Source organism: Alosa pseudoharengus, unplaced genomic scaffold (assembly GCF_046254945.1).
Source record: "Alosa pseudoharengus isolate Yale_2024_CS ecotype anadromous, Long Island Sound unplaced genomic scaffold, YU_APseudo_1.1 YU_APseudo_1.1_scf_3, whole genome shotgun sequence".
NCBI lineage: Eukaryota > Metazoa > Chordata > Actinopteri > Clupeiformes > Clupeidae > Alosa > Alosa pseudoharengus.
The window spans coordinates 5,746,769-5,759,055 of record NW_027468718.1 but is presented as its reverse complement, the minus strand read 5'-3'; the positions used below and the strand labels follow the sequence as shown (position 1 = coordinate 5,759,055).

At 39.4% G+C, this 12,287-nt stretch overlaps 1 protein-coding gene across 1 annotated transcript; it reads left to right on the top strand.

Annotated features, from left to right (window-relative positions):
• Nucleotides 1-1,128: 1,128 nt before the first annotated feature.
• LOC143100074 (transmembrane protein 179B-like) lies at nucleotides 1,129-12,086 on the top strand. Its single transcript, XM_076263015.1, has 5 exons — nucleotides 1,129-1,493; nucleotides 4,923-5,107; nucleotides 6,000-6,131; nucleotides 9,641-9,719; nucleotides 10,930-12,086. Exons 1-5 carry the CDS (start codon nucleotides 1,404-1,406, stop codon nucleotides 11,062-11,064), a joined length of 621 nt encoding a protein of 206 aa, XP_076119130.1. The 5' UTR covers nucleotides 1,129-1,403; the 3' UTR covers nucleotides 11,065-12,086.
• The last annotated feature ends 201 nt before the right edge of the window (nucleotides 12,087-12,287 follow it).

The window sequence follows — 12,287 nt, the reverse complement described above, 5'->3', positions numbered from 1 at the left end:
TCCGTTCTGTATCTCAGATGTATATATATATATATATCTTATTCGCTCAAAACACAACAGTGTAAGACCGGTGTCTAAAACGGTGTTTTTTGGTCAGAAATATCCCCCCCCCCCCGTTGTTCATACACACAGTGTTAGACTTTGGATTCAAAGCAATAGAATAATATAATTGACTTATAGCAATAGAATATAAAATTGACTTGCCAAAATACATCATTACAGATATATTTACACACAGCATTGATGTTTATTGAGTTATTTAAATGGTTGTAGTTAGCCCTACCTGTTTTTTCAATGGGCACTTTTTAATATCTCGATTAGTCATGGAAATGCAGGATTTTTGTCAGGGAAAAGTCATGGAATTTTACATTTGACTTAGAGTGGGAACCCTGGTAAAGATACACTTACAACAGAGCCTTTTACAAGAGTCACAACCCATTACAGTGGAAAAAGGGTTTATTGTGAATGTGTAATATTTCTTAGTTTATTTCAAGCTCATTGATGAATAGAAGCAAAATTAAAAATGCAATTGAGTATAGAACATATTAAATCAATGCACGTTGGTTTAATAAACCTTACAGGCATACTGTAGGCTATACAGTATAAGATCCTATATATAAGTATATATATATTACAGGCATACTGTAGGCCATATAAAATCCTGATTCCTGATATCCCAGTGGTATGGTGGACGTGCATCTGGCCCTCTGACAGCGACACAAAAATATATAAAATTACAGAAAACTTGTAATACATTTTTTTTTCATATTAATGTAAGTAATGAACTGGGGAAGTTTTATAGTGATATCTGCTAGTTAATTTTTTTTAGCCTATTCACCTGTAGTGCCTCGCCTTATATTCAACACATTGAACAAGAAAAGCTTAATATCGAGAATTGCTCAAGGGATATCACCGGACACCCTCTCTAATCGTATTGAAACAGCAAAAAAATACTATTACCCACAAAACCAGGTTCACCTAAATCAGGCCATTTGGCTGCCGGACTATGTTGACAGAGCTGTACTTGGCGATGTTGCGATAAACACTGCCACCCAATGGCCGAAACGTGCATTTTTTTTAAATCTAAAAGGTGGAATCGAAACTTAAGGAAAACCGGAGGCGAACGTGGAGACCAACTTCAGCATCGTATCCGAAGTAGTGGATGGAGGTTAAAACATGCAAGGAAGAAATTGGTTGTGCTTGTGTAGCTTTCATGTTGTTGCTTTTGATATGTTATATTAAGCTAGATCGTTGACTTAGCTAAGTAATGACTTATTGTTAAAACAAGTTGAACTACGTATATTTTAACTTTCGAGCTTGCGTTATAAGAAGCCTCGTTTTTTCGCTCTCTGCTTGTGCCGACTGCCGTGGGTGTGCGTGCACACAGGATACACACTTTGGACATGGAGCCGTTACTAGTTCTGCAGGTCGTGCTGTACACTGCTTCTTTCATTTGCGGGATTGTTACAGCCGTTTTAGTCACAATTGTGCAGGTAGGTGGACATCATTATGCTTAAGTTTGCTTAAGGTTTTGCGTCAGTGGAGGTACAGTAGACTGTGTTAGTTTGTATCTGATCTGAACTTGTTTTAGCCTGCGACTTGCCACTTCATTAAACTTTTTGTAGGCTAGGCTAGATAGATAGGCCTACATTTGAATGTGTTAATGTTATCCTACATCAGATTATGGAGACAAAATTAAAACCAGAGCTTTTTACAGGCATGCTTTTAAACTTTAGTTTTCGTTTCTAAGCAAAGACAGAGAGGTCAACATCAGCCGTGGGGTTCTCCCTAAATTTCGTTTATCAAAAAGAGTGTGTGTGGGGGGGGGGGGGGGACAACAAAAACACAATTTCAACACATTTTTCACCATCAAATTTTAATGTATTATACTAGGCTAAATATTTTAAATAATTTGAAAAAAAAAAAATCTCCTCTCCATTCCTCTTCCCTCCCTTTATCAGCTCTCCACTCCTATTCTCTTCTCTTAATCCATCTCATCTGGGCCGCTCTCCTCTCCAGGTCTCTCCTCAAAACACAAAGCCTTGCAGTGCGACTAATGGGCATGTCAATGATAATCATAAACCGAAACCGTAAATGATAACAACAACTACTAGGCTACTACTAAACTAGATGTACCGCAGAGCGGTACAAAATATGACCGCCGCCCAGTCCAGGACATTTTTTCCACAAAAATAAATCACGCTGAAAGGCCTATATGATTCTAACTGTCTCACTAAATTGCATTATCCACACTCAATTCTCACTGGTATCTGCTAGACAACAAGTACCAAAACATGATTAGTTCATAGATTTCACACGTAAAATTCATTTTATACAACCCCACCCCCATCTTGCCTGTTCATAATTTTGAGAAATTCTTGTGTGCATGTGTGCGTGTACATGTTTATGTTTATGTGTGTGGGTGTGTGTGTGTGTGTATGTGTGCGTGCTTGTGTGTGTGTGTATGTGTGTGTGCTTGTGTGTGTGCCTGCGTATATGCCTGTGTTTGTGCATGTGCATGCATGCGTACATATGTCTACTGTGTGAGTATGTGTCATAAGTATGATTACTGTGAATGTATGTGTGTGCGTGTGTATCTGTTTATGCACATGTGTGCACATGGAATGGGTTAAGATGACCCCTGGAGGCAAACATACGGAAAAATTGGCCCTATGGTTCTCAAGATATTCACAGAAAACTGTGTCTGCCCTACCCTCCTTTCGGGGGGTCCAGTCCAGCGGGGGGGCTACAGATCAAAACGATGGTTCCATGCTATCCATGTGGGGTTATATGCCCACAAAGTTTCGTGTACCCCGGTCTTTCAGTGTCCCGGGAATCCTTGTTGGTGTACGGTCACTAAATGTACACGTAAGTTATTTTATTGTAAGGCCCCCCATGAACGAAAGTTCACGAAACTTGGCATGCATTCGGAGGATATCATAATGATCCTACACTTTCAATTTCGTGCAGTTTTGACCATGTCAGCCAGAGATATTGTGATGAAAACACCAAATTCTTTGCTTTTTAATTTTTAACTAGGTGGCGCTATACATGAAATAAGTGGTAATGGGATGGGTTGACATGCCCTCTTAAGACCAACATACACAAAAAAGGTGGACCTCCTAGGCCCTACGGTTCCCGAGATATTCACAGAAAACTGTCTCCGGCCACCTACAGGCCAGTTGGTGTATAGTAACATAAATTAATTTATTGTGTGCCCCCCCATGAGCGGAATTCCACGAAACTTGGCGTGCATTCAGAGGGTGTCATAATGATCCTACACTTCCAATTTCGTGCAATTTTGACTATGTTAGGTCACAGATACCTGCGATTACAACACCTCATTTTTACTTTTTTGTGTTTAACTAGGTGGCGCTATACATGAAATGAGTGGTTATGGAATGGGTTGACATGGCCCCTTGAGATCAACATACAAAAAAAAATGGTCCTCCTAAACCCTACGGTTCTCGAGATATTCACAGAAAACTGTGTCTGCCCTACCCTCCTTTCGGGGGGTCCAGTCCAGCGGGGGGCTACAGATCAAAACGAAAAACGATGGTTCCATGCTATTCATGTGGGGTTACATGCCCACCAAGTTTTGTGTACCCCGGTCTTACAGTGTCCCGGGAATCCTTGACGGAAATTTGGACATGCGGGGAAAAAAAAAAAATCTGACTAAACCTATATGGCCGCTGCTTCGCTGCGCGGCGGTCATAATAATTTGAATGCCAATAAATCTGAAGTTTTGGAGTTTATGACTGATTTCTGATGTTGTTCGGTCTCTTTACTCTAGCATATAGGACTGTAGTTTGCATATAGTAGATTTGCCCTTCTAACACTGATGGGGATCATGGTTGTTTCCAACTGTATGCACATTCAAGGGAACCATAGTGCTGTTCATTCACTATGTCCTCTTCCCTGCACAAGGGAACCAAAGCGCTGTTCATTCACTTCCCTGCTCTGAAAAAACATTGTGTGAAACAGGTTGATGTAGGCCGATGTAATGAGAGTAGCCATTCAGTTGTTGCAATTACTATTGCAGTGTTAATGTTGATAGAGGATAACTTGCCAAGTCTTGGGATAAAACATACTGAATAAGATGAGCCACAGTATTTGGAAGCATTCATTGAATTTCCCCTTGGGGATCAATAAAGTATCTATCTATCTATCTATCTATCTATCTATTTGGAAGCATTCATTGTGAGTTGGAACTACTATCTTGTGCAATACTACGTATCATATCCAAAATGCTACTGGTCTCTAAGTATAAGCAACATTAAAAAACCCATGTGAAGAACTGGCAGCAAGTGATATATGGAGTCAGAACAACGTCATAAAGATTGTGTGCCCGTGAAAAGATATTCACATGTGTAATAGAGTTTTGTCTTCGAGAATATGATTTGCACAAGTGTAGAACCGTTTTGTAACTGTGGAATTAATTTGTCTGTGTGCAAAAATGCGTACCTGCAGAAATATTTTGTGCACTTCATGGCATTGTTCTGATTCCATAGTGATAAGCCAAATTTACTGTCAATGATGTTCTGGAAGTCTGCATAAAAGGCTTGCCTATAACAATCAAAGCATCCATACTGACCAACGATTAGGAAATAATTCTCTCCTCATGTTGAAAAATGTAATGGCTAAAATAAGATTCTGATTGGCTGTCAGCTTTTTATCATTCTCAAAATCACACTGAAAGTGATCCCCAATTATTTCATTTGTTATGTCGTTATTGGTATAGTTTACAGCATGTGTGGATGCTGTCATTCACATCAGTTGCATTTATATTGTTTTTGCCATTATCATTAAGTATAGTATCATTCTTTTATCAATTATAGTATCATTCTTGGTATGGGCTGCCCACAAGTGGACAGTGAATGCAATGTGAATATGACATGTCAGCCCCCTCTCTTTGTCTGCAGGCCCAGAACGAGGGGAAGTGCTTACTGTACGGAACACTCCAGTACGATAACTCCACCGCCACGATTAGTGTGACCTCCTCTGGCGACCCGTCTGTCTGCAACTTTGCGATGGCCATCCCCGTGTGTGTCACGGTGTTCTGTTTCTCACTCATTTGCTACAGCTGTGTATGTGGACAGGGCAGTGGGTAAGCATGCTGTCATATGGGGATACAGTATGTGTCATGTGGGGATACATTATGTGTCATATGGGGATACATTATGTGTCATATGTGGGGATACAGTATGTGTCATATGGGAATACATTATGTGTCATATGTGGGGATACAGTATGTGTCATATGGGAATACATTATGTGTCATGTGGGAATACATTTTGTACAGTGTCATATGTGTGGATACATTACATGTGTCATATGTGGGGATACATTGACATATATCAATGTCAATGTCAATTTATTTGTATAGCACATTTAAAAAACAATAACAGTTGATCAAAGTGTTGTAAAAATAAAATAATATAAATTAATAGTAAAATAATAGTAAATAAAATAATAATAATACAATAATAAAAAATAAAATAATAAAGATCCCAGATCAAAGCAATAATGATAACAATAAGAATATATACAAGGTAATAATCTAAATGATGTACAGTGCCATGTATATGGTGATACATTATGTACAGTGCCATGTATATGGGGATACATTATTCTCGAGTATGACTGAGATCTGCAAACTCTGCTCTCAGAGCTGATAAAGGACCCTTTTGATGTCTGCTTATGGTTAGAAGAAAATAGATTAAAATGACACCAATTATAGTTAACCATATTCAGGTGTTTTTTTTCCACAATTGGAGCAATGAAAGTCACAGTCATTGTGAATCTTTAACTGTGATTTGTAAGCGGTATAGCATTTTTATGTAGTATTTTTACAAGGTGCATAGAAAAGTATGATGTCTTGTTACTTGAATGATATAGTAGTCGCCAAAGTTGCAATAGTCCATAGTCCATAAATGCTATTGGTTGGTACAGAAATCATAGGATGTAATTTTGAAATTTCTATATCTGTTTGTGTTTAGAGGGCGCCTGTGTGTGAACATCACTCTGGGGATGAGTGGACTCCTCATGTTCCTCTTGATCATCAGCGGCTGCCTCCTGAAGATAGGAAGAGACAAGTTATGCGAGTCTCTTCCACTGCCCCAGTTTAACAGGTGAACTCCAGATTCTCTCTGATTGATTTCGGAGCATTAAAGGTTGTATCAGCGATTGTGGGGTAACTTCACTGTTGTTGACGTTCAAACAAAACAGAGAGCTAGCTCGCTACTCCCTCCCCCTCCCTCCCGTGCAATTGAAACTCTCCTGTACACGCATCTCGTCGGTTTTTGATTTTGCCTTTGAGTGGTTGGCAACTAGCCTGATGAGCCAGACCCACATTAAAATGTAGGGTCTGGGCACTCACCGTTCGCAGTGCTCAGTCCAAGGGGCGGGATAATCGGTTTCAAATTCCCTCTGCACGCAATAGGACAGCGCTGAGTCTCATGCGTTTTCCCACCAGCGGAGCTAGTATAAGTATAGTATATATACTTTTTTGATCCCGTGAGGGAAATTTGGTCTCTGCATTTACCCCAATCGGTGGATTAGTGAAACACAAACAGCACACAGTGTACACACAGTGAGGTGAAGCACACACTAATCCCGGCGCAGAGCTGCCTGCTACAACGGCGGCACTCGGGGAGCAGTGAGGGGTTAGGTGCCTTGCTCAAGGGTACTTCAGCCGTGGCCCACTGGTCGGGGCTCGAACCGACAACCCTCTGGTTACAAATCCAGAGTGCTAACCAGTAGGCCACGGCTGCCCAGTAGTTGGCTAGTTCAAACTTTTGCCATCTTAAAACAAGCTTAACTCGTGTCACACTGTTGGCCAACAGCAACATCCATCTTCTTTGTTTTCAAGTACCAGGGAATTCAAGCCAAACCGTTGCAACTCTGCCATCAATCTTAATAAATATATTGTAACACCTCTAATTATCACCCATTTCGTTCGACAATTCGAAAACAACAATGTTTTTTAATACTTCAAAATAACGTTTGATAAATGAACCTTACATTTTTCAGTAGCCATAGGTGTGTAGATTTGAACAAAATCTGGTTTGGTTCTTACCCGGGCTTTTGCTGCCTGAAATATCCGATTTTGTTTACCGAGGTTAGTGCTGGCCTGGTGGGTCGTCTACTTCCACCCTTTCAACGGCACATGAATGGTTAGACTGAGAATTCTCGTCGCTACTTTAAAATTCCACTGGAGCTCCAAGCGGATTTGTACACGCAGCCTTACAAGACTGTTTACAGCTCTTTGAGTCACGGTAAAATGTAATTTTTGGTACATAGCTAATTTAGATACACTTATGGTGTGGGTGCTTGCGTTTCTTTAGAAATCTGCTGTTTCGATTTGTATAGAAATTAAGTAAGGGATAATGTATAAAACGCCGGTCATTATTGGGAAAATAAGTCCCGACAGGGCGAACCGGACCCCGACGCGCAGCGGACGGGTCTTGTTCCGCCCTGAAGGGACTTATTTCCACAATAATGACCGGCGTTCGATACATTATCTCGCTTATTACACGGCCACTTGCCAAAACCAAACAATAAACTCCCCACAATGTGACTCTTTAGCCTACATAGCCTAGGCTATGGCCTATTTGTTACCGTTTCATCGTGGCTTTTGGTGAGAAACAAATAGTTCGACAACAGCACACGCTGAACTTGAATCAAACATTCTTTAGAACACAGCTGATCAACCGTCTGCTTTCACTTTTGAATGAAGTTCCAGTCCTTGCGTAGTGATATGAAAGACGTGAAATAGAAGCACAAAGCCCATTTTCCTTGACAGTGGTCTGTTATACTTAGCAACGGTCTGTTATTGAGAATTAGCAGACCACCGAACGTTGGGAAGGCCCATTCAAGTGAATGGAGCATTCTGCTGCATTATGAAGAGCCGTGTAATAATAGTAAGTGACACATACACGTAAGAGGACGGAAACACGGGACTGGTGGTAATGGGGGGGGGGGGGGTTCCGATATTAAGAGATCAGAGTGTGTGGCTACTCTGTTTTTAAATTGATAACTTCCTGGCCAGCACCTCTACTTGCTTTTCCAACCAAAATATACAAAAATTGACATGCTCAATCTCAATTCAATATAGGGCTGCACGATTATGGCCAAAATGATAATCACGATTATTTTGATCAATATTGAGATAATTATTATTTATCACGATTATTAATTAATTTTAGTGACAAAAATATTTTTTCCCTAAACATATTGGACATTTACTCCCTAAATTACTGCAAATACAGACTTGACTGCGACTTCCAAACTTCCAAACAATTTCCAAACAAATTTTTTGTGCGTGCACACACAAATAATAATAATAATAACGTTTTGTATTATTTAAATGACAAAAGTAATTTTGTTGTAGAAAATTAATTTCTTAAGAAATACTGTTAATTTGATACTGGTCAATTCACTTATAAATGGTGCACTTACAAATGGTCACTTTAAGACTCTTTGCCAGCTTCACTCAAATATAGCCTATGGCTAGTGCTGTGCCTATGGCTGTGCCCTCACCGTTTATAAATGGTCAGTAATGGTCAGTAGTGTTGCCATCGCGCTCTCTCCCTCTCGTGCATGCTCAAATGCGTTCCCAATTAAATGGAGTAGCATAACTAGTTAGATCTGAAGCAATGGAGATACTATGTATCTCGATATAACAAGCTGTTTTGACATTGACATTGTAAACGTTCTCTAAAAAGAGTGTAAAGCAGTTTGCAGTAGCCTAACGTCGTCTATCGCTGGAAAAAAATAGTGAGCGAGCGGCTTATGATAAACTGATAAATGCTCGGCGGGCCGGATTAAAGTGCATGGCTGGCCGCAGTTTGGACACCCCTGGTTTAGTCATTCGTTGATATGTAGGCTACATTTTCATTATTGTTCACTCGTTTTGAGTAGGCTGTGTTTTGAAACGCATATGCATTGTAAGTTGCACATGTAGCTTATAAAATACATTAATAAAATTCATGGATCCCGTCGTTAGCTCAACTCTTATTATAGGCTATATCGGAGGAAGCAAACAAGGACTAAAAGTTAACGTGATAAAAAAAGGTAGCCTATGTGTGGTTTACGTCATGTGATGTGTTTCACGGTATGAGTTGAGAGCCCTGCTTTGCTTATATTTTTGGTTAACTTCACTTGCCTGAAATCCGAAATATTTTCGAACAACGGATGATCTGTTTCGAGGGACAAGCTCTTGGCCTTCTGCTGTGCCACACATTTGATTTTTGATCGTTGTTGTTTTTGTATAGTCTAACTAGCCTACTAATAGTTAAAATAATGCTACTAGTCCACAGTGCATCCAAACTGTGAGCAGTGCATCAGGCTGAGCAGTGCAGGGAACAGCTGTCATTGGTAGGCTGCATGCAGGCACATGGTCAGACAGGTTTAAGGAGCGCTTGATTTGTTTTGTAGCGGAGCGTTCTATGGGTTGCCAGGTTGGTTCTATGGGTAGAGCACGCATTTGTAATATCGCTCGATCACGCAAATTTGACTGTGGGAAGCCAAAATTGTGATTGTGATTAAAATTCGATTAATTGTGCAGCCCTAATTCAATAGTAAAAAAATAAATGCAAGATCTAAATCCACGGCTATGAGGGACTTTGTGTATTTGCAGGTGTGATGACGCCCAGAATGTCCAGTGGGACATATCGAAGAGTGGCAGCAGATTCTACACCCTTCTTCACAGTTCTGAGGTAGGGCTATGCAATTAATCGATTAATTGTGATTATGACTTCAAACGATTACATATATATATATAAAAAACATAATCAAAATATAATGACTATTTAGCTATATTCAGTTTCATAACAATGCATTCCTTTTGTCTCGAGTTGTCGGGTGCATTATCTTTTTGTATGTATTTGTTTTCTTTTGGATTATATTTAAAATTCAGAAATGTACTCCTCCAAAGTTCCTGTAAGTTCCAAAATCACTGAGTAATTGTGTTTAATAATCGTGCTCTTAATATTGAACAAAATAATTGTGATAATCATTTTTGCCATAATGGAGTAGCCCTACTGAGGTACCGCACAGTACAGCTCTATGTCTCTTGCCCCTTCAGTGGCCTGATGAAGCAGGGCCGTTATGCTTGATGTTAGACTATTGCACACTTTAGTTCTTCTGTCTATTGCTCTTCTTCTGTATTGCATGCATGTATTCATATCCAGCCTGTCGTTTATCTCTTTTTGCCATTCCACTTTTCATCCAGTCTCTCTTCCTGTTTGGATGTTTTTCATTCATTCATCACAGTATGTTTCCTTATTTTCAGGAATGTATGTTTCCTCATTTTCAGGAATGTATGTATGTCAGTATGTTTCCTTATTTTTATGTTTCCTATATATTCACTTCCTCATTTCAGCCTTCATGCCTTTGTGTTGCCTTCAGGCCTCCTGTCGCCCTTTCTTTCTGACTATGTCCATTATGTCATAGTGTATTGTTATGTCTTAAGACATTGTTATGTCTTAATGTGTACTGTTAATTTAGATTTGATAAATGTCAATAGTGTAATGGTAACCAGCTAATACATAGCTGCACAGCAAGTACGTTAGATAAACCTCCCTCCCCACACCTTCAGAGACAAGCTTGTAAGAGGCACTGACTCCCATGGCTTTTAGCTCCCTTGTTAGCATGCTAATTTCCCAAGTAATGACCTAAGGAACTTAGTCATCTTAAAAACTCCATTTTATCAGACTCATGGCCCTGTTTTATAAGCCTCTATATCTCAGACTAGATACAAGCTTAACGTTTTGCAAAGTAGTTGTTGGGTATAATAACATTATTGACATAAAGTAGGAACCAATTCCATGATGGTCAGGCTGGAGGCATCTGTTGACTTCATATGGAATGACTCAATGTAGTATAATTTGAGCTCTCTCTCTCTCTTCAATCCTCTCTTTACTTTAGATATCGGTGTGGGTGAATTTCTTCTGCTTGCTGTTCGTCGGAGGCCTGGCAATTGCCCAGTGCAGTCCAGGGACATCCGGGGGAGGGGGCCAGGCGACGCGTTGCCATCGGGGAGGCAGGGGACGCAGGAGGTGAAGCTGTAGTTGGGAGGTTCGCTAAACAACACCAGCGTATTTTAGACCAAATTATTGTTATTATTATTTTTTACCTGAGTTGTTATTGTGATTAATTAATAATTGATCATGATACATTTGTGCTTTGTTGTGTTGTAAATACAGGTTTTTACAATCATGAGTAAGTCTTTTACATTGTTAGCCGTACATGCACATTACACATGCCTATATTTGCATCACCTTTATTCACTACATCAATCTGCACTTTCGAAGACCTGTCAAATATTTGATGTTGTATTAGTGAGTGCAGTCCAGGGTTTTAATGAGATAGGAGATGGTATTTTAAGATGTACAGCACAACGAACATATGACATCTAACGGCTTCTCTTCTGTGCTGTACTGTATGCTACAGTATGTGCTTCCCTGATCGTACCTACCTGAGGTCTTCTTTTGAGTTTTTACAGTTTCTTTATTGTGCATTTTCAGTGTGTCCCTGTGTGTGAGCGCAAGCTAAGAATTCCGTTTCTTTATTGTGCATTTTCAGTGTGTGTGTGAGGGCAAGCTAAGAATTCGGTCAGACCATTTGTTTTTGTTTTTGTTTACACAACAATATACAACACACAATAAAAAAACTCCCATCGCATGTTGCACATGTTAACATCAACACTCCAACGCTTTCACTTCAGAAATAAAACTGATATGAATAACTGATAAACTGATATTTTAGTGCATGGATTACAATGTGGTTTATTTTCACAACATGCACATTGTGTGCAAATATCTTAAAGGAAATGGTCAGTGTTATGAAACAGTTTGGAGGCCTCTTACTGCTGTCATAATCTTGCCAACACCCATTGGTGAACAACACAGCTGCAAAGTGAGTCTCATTAAATAGATTTCACCCCTGACTTTGACTTATGACTTTGAATGATCTTTTAGAATAATGTTTGAGGAAAACATCTTTAAACTTTTGTGATGCAATGAACTTTTGAGTTATGTGCTTACACAACATACCTATGGTACTGAATAAAGTACTGTATGATATGATGTCTGTTCCTGCCGTTTTTTTATTTATTTTATGTTTTTTATTTTGCAAACTTGTAAATTTCAGTTGACTCAGTTAAATTATTCGCTTATATATTTATCTGCATCCGTGAGAATCCCAAACTTTGCTGGATGAATCATCAATAATCATCAATTCTTTCCTTATTTCAAGTTACATTACTTAAAGGAAAAATCCGGCGA

What these genes read in the sequence shown, in the direction of transcription:
- LOC143100074 (XM_076263015.1), top strand. Translation starts at nt 1,404, where the DNA reads ATGGAGCCGTTACTAGTTCTGCAGGTCGTGCTGTACACTGCTTCTTTC. An exon ending in TTTTAGTCACAATTGTGCAG is followed by an intron (nt 1,494 to 4,922) that starts GTAGGTGGACAT and finishes CTTTGTCTGCAG; the next exon opens with GCCCAGAACGAGGGGAAGTG. An exon ending in GTATGTGGACAGGGCAGTGG is followed by an intron (nt 5,108 to 5,999) that starts GTAAGCATGCTG and finishes GTTTGTGTTTAG; the next exon opens with AGGGCGCCTGTGTGTGAACA.